Below are 16385 nucleotides of genomic sequence, written 5' to 3'. Positions count from 1 at the left end.
ATTGTGCCCATCTAATGCAGCCCCTGTGCCCCTCATATTCAGCCACTTGTGCCCATCAAATGCAGCCACTTGTGTCCATCATATGCAGCCACTGTGCCCATCAAATGCAGCCACTTGTGCCCATCACATGCAGCCACTTGTGACCATCAAATGCAGCCACTTGTGACCATCAAATGCAGCCACTTGTGCCCGTTAAATGCAGCCACTCGTGCCCATCATATGCAGCCACTTGTGCCCATCATATGCAGCCATGTGTGCCCATCATATGCAGCCTTGTGTGCCCATCATATGCAGCCACTGTGCCCATCAAATGCAGCCACTGTGCCCATCAAATGCAGCCACTTGTGCCCATAATATGCAGCCACTTGTGCTCATCATATGCAGCCACTTGTGACCATCAAATGCAGCCACTTGTGCCGTTAAATGCAGCCACTTGTGCCCGTTAAATGCAGCCACTCATGCCCATCATATGCAGTCACTTGTGCCCATCATATGCAGCCATGTGTGCCCATCATATGCAGCCATGTGTGCCCATCATATGCAGCCATTGTGCCCATCATATGCAGCCACTGTGACCATCAAATGCAGCCACTTGTGCCCATCATATGCAGCCACTTGTGACCATCAAATGCAGCCACTTGTGCCCGTTAAATGCAGCCACTCGTGCCCATCAAATGCAGCCACTTGTGCCCATCATATGCAGCCACTTGTGCCCATCAAATGCAGCCACTTGTGCCCATTAAATGCAGCCACTTGTGCCCATCAAATGCAGCCACTTGTGTCCTTCATATGCAGCCACTTGTGCCCATCATATGCAGCCACTTGTGCCCATCATATGCAGCCATTGTGCCCATCAAATGCAGCCACTTGTGCCCATCATATGCAGCCACTTGTGCCCATCATATGCAGCCACTTGTGCCCATCATATGCAGCCACTTGTGCCCATCATATGCAGCCACTTGTGGATGGATCAAGATTTGCCCAGTTCAGCAGGGATCAGCTAATTTTTGATGCATGTATGGACACTGTGGTTGCAGAGAAGCCTATCTACCAAACAACTTCAGTACACCTCCCTGACAGATTTTTCCCTGCTCGATTAGCGCTGCCAGCTATAGACGGCAGCAGTGATCTGTTTATTCTGACAATGGCAAAGTCTCTTCACTGCCAGAATTCAATGATACAGGAGGATTCACCTATCAACATGGAATGTGTGGATGGGGAATCAGGTCATTTTTTTTGTTCAACCCACTGCTTGAACGCAGTGGCGGCTGGTGCTCAAAATTTTTTGGGGGTGCAAACAAACTGAAAAATACTGAACCCCCCATCAATTGCCATTGTGACCATCAAATGTAGCCACTTGTGCCCGTTAAATGCAGCCACTTGTGCCCGTTAAATGCAGCCACTCGTGCCCATCATATGCACCCACTTGTGCCCATCATATGCAGCCATGTGTGCCCATCATATGCAGCCATGTGTGCCCATCATATGCAGCCATTGTGCTCATCATTTGCAGCCACTGTGCCCATCAAATGCAGCCAATTGTGCCCATCATATGCAGCCACGTGTAACCATCAAATGCAGCTACTTGTGCCCATTAAATGCAGCCACTTGTGCCCAATAAATGCAGACACTCGTGCCCAATAAATGCAGCCACTTGTGCCCATCATATGCAGCCACTTATGCCCATCATATGCAGCCACTTGTGCCCATCAAATGCAGGCACTTGTGCCCATCAAATGCAGCCACTTGTGCCCACTATATGCAGCCACTTGTCCCCAGTATATGCAGCCACTTATGCCCATCATATGCAGCCAATGTGCCCACCGACCCCCCCCCCCACTTGCAGCCACTTGTGCCCCTTAAATACAGCCACTTGTGCCCATCATATGAAGCCACTTGTGCCCATCAAATGCAGCCACTTGTGCCCATCATATGCAGCCAACTGTGCCCATCATATGCAGCCACTTGTGCCCACCAAATGCAGCCACTTGTGCCCATCATATGCAGCCACTTGTGCCCATCAAATGCAGCCATTTGTGCTCGTCAAATGCAGCCACTTGTGCCCAGTATATGCAGCCACTTGTGCCCATCATATGCAGCCAATGTGCCCACCGACCCCCCCACTCGCGGGGCTCGTGGCTCTGACCGCAGCCCCCGCACTCTCTGCGCCCTCAGCTCACCCTATTTTGAAGCCTATTAGAGCCTTTGGCTCTAATCAGGTGCTTCAAAAATTACCACCCCCTCCCGCCCCATCATAGGAATCCATGTGTCCTGAAAGGGGCCAGGCGCATTGATGGGGGTGGCGCCCTTGCGCCCGCAGTGCACGGCCGCCACTGGTGGAATGGTTAAAACTGACTTGTATATGGTCTGCCTAAGATTCACTATCTACTGGAATCTACTTCCCCATTCCACATTACCAATACCCATCTCAGCTGTCTAGGCAACCTTTACGTCTTCATATGGCTCCAGATTATCGCTAAAGTCACATAACATTCATTGTAAGGGCTGGTTCACAACAGGAACATGCTTGTGTTCCTTTTTTTTATTCCTTTGCGACTTGAGTTTAGTGCCTTTTAGCCCATTCATTTGAATCTGCTGAATTATGAATGGGCTGAAAACACACTGCATCACACCAAAAGTACTGCATGCACTACTTTAAAAAGCATGATCCTGAGGGAAATGGCCAGGATGTAAGCCTGTTCGGTCATGTGATTCTGGAGCTCTGTTCCTGTCTATGATCCAACAGCCCTTCCTTGCTATTATAATCTGCTCCCTGTGACTGTGCACAGAGCACTCTCCAGTTAGTCAGCGGCTTCCTCCAACAGCTTCTATGGTCCCGCCGAAACCCTGCTCCTCTCGTTCTCAGCCCAGCACTCCCCAACTTCCTCCCTTATCAGCGGCCATCTTGCCCATGAGGTCGCCTGCCAGCACAATGTTGGCTGGCACACAGACCGCTGCAGGGGACGGAGTGGCGGCTTCTCCATCCACAGCCGACGTTATGGCAGCTATCACGGCTTCTACAGATACCCTTACAGCCAAGATGCAATTTATGGCCACAAATCGCCTCATTAGGAACGATATGGACAAATTCCATTCCAGAGTATCAGAGGTGGAGGGTCGGGTCTCAGGGCATGAGGACACCGTACACTCTGATTACTGGGAATTGCATGCACTGCAACTACAGGTTAAGACTCTACAAGAAAAATGCATTGGCACTGAAAATGGGCTATGCAGAAACAATATTCGTATTCTGGGGCTCCCAGGAAAAAGCTAAAGGGAATAAACCAACTGAATTTGTGGAACAACTGTTCCTTAAAGTATTTGACTTACAAGATCCGCCACCTACACTTATGGTTGGGCAGGCCCATAGGGTTCCCCCTGCCTTGACAAAGCCGGGAGCGCCTCCGTGCCCTTTCATTTTACGACTACTTAACTAACACGACAGGGACTGCTTCCTAGCTGCGGATCGCACTAAAGGTGACATCAAGTTTGAAAATTCCAAACTCCTGTTCTTCCCCGACTACTATCCAGAGGTGCATCAACATCGAAGATCCTACACTGAAGTCAGTAAACGACTTTATGAAAAGAACATCAGGTTCAGCCTTCTTTACCCTAGTAGGCGTCCGCTTCTTTGACACCTCAGAAGATGCTTCTGACTGGTTGGACTCTTGCTAATCGCCTCCACCATCAAGCCCTTGGATGATCCAACATTAGATCACAGCAAGTATACCAGCATGCTAGCTATCACAACTTGTTGCAGAGAGTACCTTGTTTTTTCTTGACTGATACTTTTTTCCATATATTCCGGGTTTTTTTTTTGGTATTTGGGCCCATGTTCCAGGAGCTCCAGCATCCACTAGTTACAAGTAGGGATGAGCCGAACACCCCCCTGTTCGGTTCGCACCAGAACATGCGAACAGGAAAAAAGTTCGTTCGAACACGCGAACACCATTAAAGTTTATGGGACACAAACATGAATAATCAAAAGTGCTAATTTTAAAGGCTAATATGCAAGTTATTGTCATAAAAAGTGTTTGGGGACCTGGGTCCTGCCCCAGGGGACATGGATCAATGCAAAAAAAAGTTTTAAAAACGGCCGTTTTTTCAGGAGCAGTGATTTTAATAATGCTTAAAGTCAAACAATAAAAGTGTAATATCCCTTTAAATTTCGTACCTGGGGGGTGTCTATAGTATGCCTGTAAAGGGGCGCATGTTTCCTGTGTTTAGAACAGTCTGACAGCAAAATGACATTTTGAAGGAAAAAACTCATTTAAAACTACCCGCGGCTATTGCATTGCCGACAATACACATAGAAGTTCATTGATAAAAACGGCATGGGAATTCCCCAAAGGGGAACCCCGAACCAAAATTTAAAAAAAAAAATGACGTGGGAGTCCCCCTAAATTCCATACCAGGCCCTTCAGGTCTGGTATGGATATTAAGGGGAACCCCGGCCAAAATGTAAAAAAAAAAATGACGTGGGGTTCCCCCTAAATTCCATACCAGACCCTTCAGGTCTGGTATGGATTTTAAGGGGAACCCCGTGCCAAAAAAAAAAAAAAAAAAAACGGCGTGGGGTCCCCCCAAAAATCCATACCAGACCCTTATCCGAGCACGCAACCTGGCAGGCAGCAGGAAAAGAGGGGGGGGCAAGAGTGCGCCCCCCCCCTCCTGAACTGTACCAGGCCACATGCCCTCAACATTGGGAGGGTGCTTTGGGGTAGCCCCCCAAAACACCTTATCCCCATGTTGATGAGGACAAGGGCCTCATCCCCACAACCCTGGCCGGTGGTTGTGGGGGTCTGCGGGCGGGGGGCTTATCGGAATCTGGAAGCCCCCTTTAACAAGGGGACCCCCAGATCCCGGCCCCCCCCCTGTGTGAAATGGTAAGGGCCTACCATTTCACTAAAAAACTGTCAAAAATGTTAAAAATGACAAGAGACAGTTTTTGACAATTCCTTTATTTAAATACTTCTTCTTTCTTCTATCTTCCTTCATCTTCTGGTTCTTCTGGTTCTTCTGGCTCTTCTGGTTCTTCCTCCGGCGTTCTCGTCCAGCATCTCCTCCGCGGCGTCTTCTATCTTCTTCTCCTCGGGCCGCTCCGCACCCATGGCATGGGGGGAGGCTCCCGCTCTTCTCTTCTTCTTCATCTTCTTCTCTTCTTCTCTTCTTCATTTTCTTCTCCGGGCCGCTCCACATCCATGCTGGCATGAAGGGAGGCTCCCGCTGTGTGATGGCGCTCCTCGTCTGACAGTTCTTAAATAACGGGGGGCGGGGCCACCCGGTGACCCCGCCCCCCTCTGACGCACGGGACATGACGGGACTTCCCTGTGGCATTCCCCGTGACGTCACAGGGAAGTCCCGTCAAGTCACCGTGCGTCAAGGGGGGCGGGGTCACCGGGTGGCCCCGCCCCCCGTTATTTAAGAACTGTCAGACGAGGAGCGCCGTCACACAGCGGGAGCCTCCCGCCATGCTAGCATGTGTGAGGAGCGGCCCGGAGAAGAAAATGAAGAAGAGAAGAAAAGAAGAAGAGAAGAAGATGAAGAAGAAGAGAAGAGCGGGAGCCTCCCCCCATGCCATGGGTGCGGAGCGGCCCGAGGAGAAGAAGATAGAAGACGCCGCGGAGGAGATGCTGGACGAGAACGCCGGAGGAAGAACCAGAAGAGCCAGAAGAACCAGAAGAACCAGAAGATGAAGGAAGATAGAAGAAAGAAGTATTTAAATAAAGGAATTGTCAAAAACTGTCTCTTGTCATTTTTAACATTTTTGACAGTTTTTTAGTGAAATGGTAGGGGTACTTTTGTACCCCCTTACCATTTCACACAGGGGGGGGGCCGGGATCTGGGAGTCCCCTTGTTAAAGGGGGCTTCCAGATTCCGATAAGCCCCCCGCCCGCAGACCCCACAACCACCGGCCAGGGTTGTGGGGATGAGGCCCTTGTCCTCATCAACATGGGGACAAGGTGTTTTGGGGGGCTACCCCAAAGCACCCTCCCAATGTTGAGGGCATGTGGCCTGGTACGGTTCAGGAGGGGGGGGGCCGCACTCTCGTCCCCCCCTCTTTTCCTGCGGCCTGCCAGGTTGCGTGCTCGGATAAGGGTCTGGTATGGATTTTTGGGGGGACCCCACACCGTTTTTTTTTTTTTTTTTGGTGCGGGGTTCCCCTTAATATCCATACCAGACCTGAAGGGCCTGGTATGGAATTTAGGGGGACTCCCACGTCATTTTTTTTTTTTAATTTTGGTTCGGGGTTCCCCTTTGGGGAATTCCTATGCCGTTTTTATCAATGAACTTCTATGTGTATTGTCGGCAATGCAATAGCCGCGGGTAGTTTTAAATGAGTTTTTTCCTTCAAAATGTCATTTTGCTGTCAGACTGTTCTAAACACAGGAAACATGCGCCCCTTTACAGGAATACTATAGACACCCCCCAGGTACGAAATTTAAAGGGATATTACACTTTTATTGTTTGACTTTAAGCATTATTAAAATCACTGCTCCTGAAAAAACAGCCGTTTTTAAAACTTTTTTTTGCATTGATCCATGTCCCCTGGGGCAGGACCTGGGTCCCCAAACACTTTTTATGACAATAACTTGCATATTAGCCTTTAAAATTAGCACTTTTGATTTCTCCAATAGACTTTTAAAGGGTGTTCCGCGGCATTCGAATTTGCCGCGAACACCCCAAATTGTTCGCTGTTCGGCGAACTTGCGAACAGCCAATGTTCGAGTCGAACATGAGTTCGACTCGAATTCGAAGCTCATCCCTAGTTACAAGACACCCTTGTTATTTTCCCAATCTACCGGTACCTATCTAATGCCCTTCTTGGTTGGGCTCTGAGCCTGACTCTCCCACCATCGATGTGGTATTTCCTCCGGATTCCAGGATAGGAATTCGGCTACCACAAGTGGGCACTTTTTTTGGTACCTCTTTTCCACTTCCCCATTCACTGGACAAAAGGTTTTTGGCTATTGCCAGTTTATGGTTCAGGTTTTTAGGTAAAGGCCCCTGCCGGTCACCCTCTGTGTTACCTTTTGTTTTTGTCTTCTTTTCTGGAGGGACCTGACTTGGGCAGGGATTGCACCACGGTGCAGGGGTTTTGTTTCTGTTTTCATTGTTTTATTGTGTTTTACTGCTATTCATGTGCTTCTATTTATGGTGTTGGTTATCATTTGCTTTGCTGCTCCTGCAATAGCTCCATCCAGCCGATTGCCACTGTACAGACACAATCTTTATCTATTACCCTTATGGCACCACATCCCGCAGACGTCTGTAAAATAATTTCTTGAAATGTCCATGGCCTTAACTCTAAATTTAAATGTGCCTTACTTTTCCAGTACTTGAAACTTCACAACCCCCATTTATTGTTGTTTCAGGAAACACATCTCATGGGCAGCAAGCTGCAGTCACTTAAACGACCCTGGGTTCAAACGATGTACCTCTCATCATACTCCACCTTTGCCAGGGGGATCTCAGTTCTCATCAATAAGTCTCTTTCATGTGTTGTCAAGGCGATTAATTCAAATCCCCAGGGCAAATTAGTCATTAGTCATTGTGGTACTCATGCTCTGGGGCCTACAATATGTCACAGTTACAATATATATTCCTCCACCATTCTCCCCAGAGGTTCTTGGTCTTGTTCTAGAGAGTATTTCCCCCTACTGCCCTGCTAAATTGCTTATCATGGGCGACTTTAATGCCATTCTCTCACCTGATCTGGATAGACCAGCAGTACCAAAACATACCTCTGCGGATCTTAGAACATGGGCCCAGGCGGCAGGCCTTGCTGAGGTGGAAACACCCAACAACCCGCTCCTATTCTTGCTTCTCCTACACCCACAAAACATCTTCACGTATAGACTTGGCATTTTCTAATCCCTCCCTGTTAATGGATGTTCAGGAGGCCACATACCTACCTAGTGGTCTATCAGACCATGCACCCCTGGAGCTGCTCCTGCGCACCTTAGCCTCTCAGAATGCATTCCTGTGGCACCTGGCCCCACACTGGGTCTCTCACCTGGAGATTGTGGACTCTATGCCCCCACTATCTGAATACTGGGATATCAGCAGGGTGTCCTACTCTCCAGAAACCACATGGGATGCCTTCAAGGCTTTCACTAGAGGACAGTACATATCCTCTACTTCTGCTATCCATAAAGATCTAAAGGTGACCACTCAGTCTCTACAACAATAGGTGGTTGATAAGATGGAGGTCTATAATGATACCCCAGATGATGACAATTTTATACATTTGCAGGCCACTCAGATAGAGTTGAACATGCACTTAGCGGAGCTCACTCATCTAGAACAGTACAGAACTAGGCAATCCTTCTTTGAACAAGGTGATAAGAATGGTTGTTTACTAGCACTATTAGCCCAGCATGACAAACCCCTCACTTCCATAGCAGAGAAACAGCTTCGTGGGAGGACCAAAGTTTCTGCCCGGGAGGATAATCTCGAGGCCTTCGGCCAATGCTATAGCATTTTGTATACCTCCACTCTCCCACAGGACTTCACCCCTCACTCGCTAGCTCCTCTTCTTCATCAGGTGGCTCTCAGATGATGAACGTTATACGCTGGTGCATCCTATCACCCTAGACAAGATAGCTGTTGCTATCCGGTCTCTCCCTGCAGGAAAGGCATCGGGACCAGATGGACTCCAAATTGACTTCTGTCAGACCCATTGTATTTTTATGGCACCTACCCTAGCTGATATATTTACTCATTGCTTAGCTGAGGGTGCCCTCCCTCCCTCTATGTGCCGTGTCCATATCATCCTAATTCATAAACCACCTAAAGACCCCAGTGCATGTGCCTCCTACAGACCAATTGCCTTGATTTAAAAATTCTAACTAAACTCTTAACTTTAAGGTTGCAGGCGATGCTCCCAACAATCATAGACCCAGACCAAGCCATTTTTTTTGGCCCACAAAGCCGCTAACATTAACCTTCACTAGTTGTTTACCAACATCCACACCCAACATTTAAATGCAGGATCTAGGGTAGTTGTCTCCCTAGACATTGAAAAGGCCTTTGATACCATTGAGTGGTCATTTCTGTGGGAGGTACTTAGATGCATGAGGTTCCTATTACTCTTTATTAAATAGCTTCAAGTCCTTTATAGCTCCCCACGGCCTTGGTTAGGTTGGGTAGGGGGTTTTCGGTCCCCTTTCAGCTATACAGGGGTGCCCACCAGGGCTGCCCTCTTTCTCTGGCCCTTTTTGACATTGCGATTAAACCGCTTTGCACCTCTTCTACAATTAAAGGGCTTCGTATTGGCAGGTTGGAGGAGAGGGTTGCCCTATTTGTGGATGACTTGCTATTGTTCCTCTGTGATGCGGGTCCTTCCCTCCAGGGTGCATTGCAACTCTTGAATTCCTACTCCACGGTCACAGGTCTCAAAATTAACTGGCCTAGTCCCTACTATTCCCTATAGACCCTGGTGCTCGATACATGGCCCCACCAGGCCTGTCACTCCTAAAGGCATGGGAGACACTGCTGTTTGTCATTTATGGGCAGAATCAATCTAATTAAAATGAAAACCCCACCTTAATTCATTTACTTAATCCGCCATTCCCCCTATTGGATCCCAAAGTCATTTTTTAATTGGCTCAATCAAGTTTTTTCCTCTTTTCTCTGGGGGGCTAGTTTTCAGAGATACAAACTGACCACCTTGATGCACCCTACTAATCGAGGGGGCCTGGCTTTTCCTGATTGTCATAAATATTTTCTTGTTACACAGCTAGTGACAGCAGCTTGGTGGTTTTCGTCCGACCGTTCCAATACTTCTGCCATGTTGGAGGCAGCGGTGGTTTCTTCCCATGAAGCACTGCAGCTCTTATTGTTCAGAGGCCTGAAGGCCCCTTACATGCTTACTCCATCAATGCTTACTACCATTAGAGCCTGGACAGTGGGACTCAGGTATGAACACCTGCCGGAGGGTACCCACTAGCCTAATGCTCCGCTTTGCCTAAACCCATCCGTGCCCCATTTTTATATGCTACCTGAACCGGGTGTATGGGCAAAACATAACATGAAGTTAATCTCACACATTTCCTCAGGTGGCTCTCTAAAATCCCTGTCACAATTGTTCTCTGATTTCAGCGTTTCCCTGCCCTATTTATTTTGATATCTGCAGCTCTCCCATGCCTTTCTCAGTCAATTCCACATGGGTCCCTTACAGTGGCTCAATCCACCCTTGAACGAGTGCTTCCCACAGACTGTACGGAAAAACCCGCCTCATACCTATATGCCCATCTGATTACCACATCTCTTCCCACCCTATCTAGTCTTAGAGCTAAGTGGCAGCAGAACACACCTGGATGATGATGACTGGGATGACATCTTGGATCTCCAATTCCATGCTTTGGTCTCTTTACTGGACAAACTGATACAATTTAAAATTGTCCATAGAGCTAATTTTACACCCTCCAGATTGCATGTTAGGATGCATTCTCACCTTTTAGAGTGTTGGAGATGTGACCACTTCCCGGGTGATTTTCCCCACATTTTCTGGTCCTGCTTGGTTATCACTAGGTTTTAGTAAGAGGTTTTGTCTGTTATCAATAAGGCATCATTACCTAAAATACCCCTCTCTATGGAGATCTGTATATTGGGTGTGATAGAAAACCTGATTCCTTCTGTTGCAGAAAACACTTGTTGGTCTCCTTCTTTTCAATGCCAGGAAAGCTGTTGTGCTGCTAGGAAGAGGCCGGTCTCCCTTCTATCCCCTTCTGGAAAAGCTTAATAAATAATAGTCTCCTGCTCTATAGGGACACCTATGTGAACAGGGGTTGGCCTAAGAAGTATAATCAGGTTTGGTCAAAATGGTTAGCTGATCCTGCCACGGCATCATTATGATTGGTTGATACACTGCCACGGTCACATCTTTCTTGAGTTATTCCTTTTCCAAACTAGGACGGGGCCACTCACGGAGCGCTAGCTCATATCCAGTGATGCTGTTATATTGTATTATATGTTCTTATTTGATACAATGATCCTCCTCTCAACCACACATCTTACTAGTTTAAGGGAGAAGAGAGAAATTGGGACTTACAACAATGACTTGCAACTCTATCCCGAGGGTGAGCCCAACCTCTACATGGGAACTGGTGGGGATCTCAGGTACGGTGTCTCCCCTGGGGTTGAGGTGGTAATACCCCACCAAGGACCTAGGAAGGCAGCCAGAGGAAGGCCAAAGTGATAGTGGCCATAAATATACACACTAAACCAATTGTAATGACCCACAAATGGTACAACCCACCCAAAATGAATAGAAAAAGTGATATAATGACCCCCTTAATAGGATTACCTTGAATGTGTAGTATGCATGGATCAGCTTGTGTCTAGGTACCCTTCCAAGTGATAGAATCATGCAAAGTGAACCATCGGCCAGCTCAGGCCATCATATACTCCCAGTCCAAGACAGGGTCCCGCCAACGTCATACTAAACGAGCCAATTCAGCACGAGGGAGGCTGTGGTGGGGATCCCAGCTGCGTGCGGCGTACCCGCCAGCTTCAGCGGATCCACGCCCACCTCACCTGCGGCATGAGATGGAAAGGAATTTCCCTGACAACAAGGCATCAATTGACATCACGAGCGGGGCGACAGTGTATGGCATCGATGTGCAAGAGGTCAATCCCCACCACCACCAATGGGTGATGAGGAGGAAAGAACTGTTGCACATCGCAACCCCAGAAGTGGACACAGTCCAACCCTGGGCTGGGCCAGCCTGATGGAAATAAAAATCTATATTGAAGAAAGGAACTAAAGGCAAGCCCAAAGGGAATGAAAAGTAAAAAAGGGGGAATAAACTAGGGCAAGGAACTAAATATATGAGTACATAGGGATACTTTATGATGGGGAAATATTATTTATTAAGGGGGTCAGTATATCACTTTTTCTATTCATTTGGGTGGGTTGTACCATTTATGGGTCATTACAATTGGTTTAGTGTGTATATTTATGCCCACTATCACTTTGCATGTAGTCCCCTTTGAGGGAACACATAAAAGAGCTTTCACATTATTCACCACCATTTTTCATTTACACTTTTCTTTATATTCCTTAGAGCACAATATGCATGACCCAGTGCACACACAGTACACTTGGATTATGCTGTGGCCATCTGGCCTTCCTCTGGCTGCCTTCCTAGGTCCTTGGTGGGGTATTCCCGCCTCAACCCCAGGGGAGACACTGTACCTGAGATCCCCACCAGTTCCCATGTAGAGGTTGGGCTCACCCTCGGAACAGAGTTGTAAGTCATTGACCTGTCACCAATTTTTGATAAATTATCCTGTTCCCTTTTTAGAGGGCACTATTATTAATAATTGATATTTTCTTGCAGTACATTATCATATCACACTGCTGATGAGTGGCTGTAATGCCATGAAACGTGTTGAGTGCTATTTTATACCAGGATATATCTGGCTCTATCGTGTGTACATCCATGTATTTTCTATATATCCCTATTGCTATCTATGTCTATTACGTTAATTCATCAACTATATATGCCATGAGCAAGATAATTTAAGTGTAAGTCATGTGGCTACCAAATTATTGTTACAACGTATTTTTAAGAGCTTGAATGAATTTTAGACTGTGATCAAAAAAACAAATTTATTTTATATACATGTATGTACCTATTCCTTTTCTAATTGATATGGCGGGACTCATTTAAAGTCCCAATTTCTCTCCTCTCCTTTAAACTTATAATAGGGATGGAGGCCTGCCATTTGGCTGTACCAGGTCACACCCTTTTCCCATGTTTCACACATCTTACTAATTCATGTGTTATTCATGCATACCTCAGCCATAAAGGCGGTCATTTTTCTCGATCACCCCTCTACGTGGGTAGCACGTATATTCTATTTGGTTTGTTTTGTTTATTTGGTTTGTTTCTGTGAAGAAAACTTCAATAAACACATAAAAAAAAAGCATGATCCTGCACACACTGCAGTTGTTAGCATTGCATTGACATCTGCCGCAGATCGCAAGGGCAGTGTGGGTATCACGCACAGAACACGGGTTTCCTGCACCGTGTTCTTGTGTGAATGGGCCATAATCAGTATGCTCTGCTATTTAAATCATAATACATTTTTTGTCCAATCACAGCGGAAGCGGGTCACCGGCGGCTCGCGTGAGCCCCAGACCTCGTGCACAAAATCACGTATAGGTTCATAATTTCTCAAATCGCCTTTCAGGACAACCTTGGAGAGAGCGCATTTTTCAGGAAACACATGGTGGAAGTGCATGCTGGAACCAGGGAGCTGCGCTCTCTCCAAGGTGGAGGGTGTAGGCTTACCTCTGTATTTGGTGCAGTGACCATCCCAGCACCCCCGCCAGTGTTCTGGAGCCCCTGGTCTCTCCAGGTCAGCGGATGCAAGGGCCCGCAGGAGGCACGGCGTCTGTGTGCCTGTGGTCCGCTGGCTTGGCTCTGGTGGCCCGCATGTCGGTTCCGGGTTCCGGCTGGCGGGTGACGTCATATCCGGTGATGCGGCTTCCTGCGGGGGCTTGGCGCTAGTGGTTCCAAGCACCTGGAATGCAGAGACTAGGGGTTGGGTCTGTCAACCGGCGCTTCCGGTTCCGGCCCTCGATGACGCTGGGACCGGGGAATTCAAAAACCAGATGGTTTCTCAGTACCCTGCTGTGTTCTCTGCCAAGATGGAGCAGAGACTGACAGCTGCGGTGGAAGCAGGCGCCCCAAGCACCGGTCAGGTAAGAGGAGTACAGTGGTGCTTATATATGTACTGTAAATAAAATAAACTAGTTTATTAGTTTAGTATATAATGGTTTAGTTCAATGATCTCAGCAAAATAAGATTTTAATTATAATATATAATTGATTTCCCAAAGGATTTGTCAATGGATTTCCACCACTAGGAAAGCTTTAATAGCTATTGGATTTTCAATTCCGAGCAAGGTAAGCTAACATTACTTTTTCAGTACACGTTTGTGATTTATGTAATATTATAATGTTTTTATTAAAGAGGAAGTAAATCCTGATGGGTTTGCTTCCTCTTTGTTTCCCTGCAAAGGTAAAACATAATGGGCTACTATGCATCGCATAGTAGCCCATTATGTGTCACTTACCTGACACAGGAGCCTGCACTTACCTGACACCTCTGTCCCCTCTGCTACGGAGCGTCCATCTTCTTTCTGGGTATCGTGGCATATCGCCGTTAGCAGCGGCATGCTCAGTGCACCTCTGTCTACGGTGCATGCGCCGTAGACAGCGGTGCCTGTCTTTTTGCAAATATCTCCTAAATTTTTATATTTCTTGGACCTACAGGTAAGCCTTAATCTAGGCTTACCTGTAGGCCAAAGTGGTCTGTAAGGGTTTACAACCACTTTAAATTATAATTAATGTAATAATTTTTTTAGAGATAAATGTGGCACATCATAATTATTATCCAAAAAATCTTCTATTCTTAGCTATAACTATGTTTTAAAATTTTACGGAGATGGTTTTATGTGTTGGTTCACCCTTACAAAAAAGTAAAAAGTTGACATATCACCTCAAACTCTTAAAAGCCTAAACATTTATACCTTAATGCATGCCATGCATTAAACTAAACACTTTTTATTCAGCTGTATCTCCCCTCACCAACCCTTTTACTTACCTGAGCCATCACTTGATCCAGCACAGTGTCCCTCTGCATATCTGCAGCAGCACTCTCCCCTCACTTTCTGGTGTCACAGGCTTTGATTAGGCAGTGGGAGCCATTGCTTCCTGCTGCTGTCAGTCAAATCTAGTGACAAGGGAGCGGGGGGTGGGTCAAAGATGTGCTGTCTGTGTCTAAGGACGCAGGCAGCATGGCTCTGGAGCAAGCCTGTGGGTGTAATCACAATCATAGGTGGAGGAGCGAGGGGCACCGGCAGGGGACCCAAGATGTTTGTTATAAAAAATGACTTTGTAGTCACTTTAATAAATTGTTATATATTCAAAATAATATTTGCGTAAAATGTTGTACAAAATATTTTTTTCTTTTCTCAGAATACCGGGCTGTTTGGTTCCTGAATGTTTTTAAGAAATTATGATTGATATTTTATCTGGTTCACTTTCATTGGCTGCTGGTGACATCAAAATGAATTGGATTCCAAGATGCAGCTAAGAGCCTGAAAATATAGTCCCATTCCTTGTCCAGAAAAACCTGATATGCTCCAAAGATATCTGTCACAAATCAATAGAGGAACAATTTTTTGTTTTATAATATTTTATTTGATATTGGTATCATATTTTTCATCAATTTCTTGAAAATTAGAATTCATATTAGGAACTGTAAAAGACGTAATGCATTTTACATTTTTTCAATATAATTTACTGTTGTAGTGACAGGATAATTGTGCACCACCTATTTAAAAATTAGGAAAGTTTAGAAAAAAAAATGGTGTAATAAAAAGTAAGTACTTCTGTCTAAAAACAGATAATGTCACAAACGATACAGTTATCACAACTAGAATTCTAAATAATAAATTAATTAAATCTCTATGTACAAATTTTGTTGTTGTTTTGATTGCATTACGTGGGTTTTAATGTTTGCACTGCGCAACTTTGTGAGTTTATTACAAACTATTTTCTTAAACATAATTTTCTTTTGTTTTTATTAGGTTTTTGTTGATTTTTCAAAAATGTATACGGATTTGGGTAAAAAAAAAATGTTCCTTTTTTTATATAACTTTGTCAGTGCAAAAATTTGTATCCTATCAATGGGATGGAAAATAATGGAAAAAAAATCAGGTCTTTATAATAAGATTAAAAATGACAAGTTGAAAAAAAAAATTGTAATTATTATCAATGAAGTAATACATACACATCTACACTATATTACCAAAAGTGTTGGGACACCTGCCTTTACACACACATGAACTTTAATGGCATCCCAGTCTAAGTCTGTAGGGTTTAATATTGAGTTGGCCCACTCTTTGCAGCTATTAACAGCTTCAACTTTTCTGGGAAGGCTGTCCACAAGAATTAGGAGTGTGTCTATGGGAATGTTTGACCATTCTTCCAGAAGCGCATTTGTGAGGTCAGTCACTGATGTGGACAAGAAGGCCTGGCTCGCAGTCTCCACTCTAATTCATCCCAAAGGTGTTCTACTGGGTTGAGGTCAGGCCATTCAAGTTCCTCCACCCCAAACTCTCTCATCCACATCATTTGGTGGAAGGGGGATTATGGTGTGTTTTTTTCTTCTTCAGGGGTTGGGCTTGGCCCCTTAGTTCCAGTAAAGGGAACTCTTAAGGCGTCAGCATAGCAAGACATTTTGGACAATTTAATTCTCCCAACTTTGTGGGAACAGTTTGGGGATGTCCACTTCCTGTTCCAACATGACTGCGCACCAGTGCACAAAGCAAGGTCCATAAAGATGGATGAGCAAGCTTGGGGG

General features: G+C 46.0%; 1 protein-coding gene across 1 annotated transcript in view; it reads left to right on the top strand.

Moving 5' to 3' along the window:
• Nucleotides 1-15965, top strand: part of LOC141141226 (zonadhesin-like) — a 74522-nt gene extending 58557 nt beyond the window's left edge. The window contains exons 13-14 of the mRNA XM_073628911.1: nucleotides 13855-13921; nucleotides 14996-15965. Of these exons, the coding sequence (XP_073485012.1) occupies nucleotides 13855-13892 (38 nt within the window). The 3' untranslated portion in view covers nucleotides 13893-13921; nucleotides 14996-15965. The remainder of the gene's footprint in view (nucleotides 1-13854; nucleotides 13922-14995) is intronic.
• Nucleotides 15966-16385: the final 420 nt, after the last annotated feature.

The sequence above is a fragment of the Aquarana catesbeiana genome, linkage group LG04 (genome assembly GCF_042186555.1).
Source record: "Aquarana catesbeiana isolate 2022-GZ linkage group LG04, ASM4218655v1, whole genome shotgun sequence".
NCBI classification, from domain to species: domain Eukaryota; kingdom Metazoa; phylum Chordata; class Amphibia; order Anura; family Ranidae; genus Aquarana; species Aquarana catesbeiana.
The sequence above is the reverse complement of the archived record's forward strand: the minus strand, read 5'-3'. Positions and strand labels throughout refer to the sequence as shown.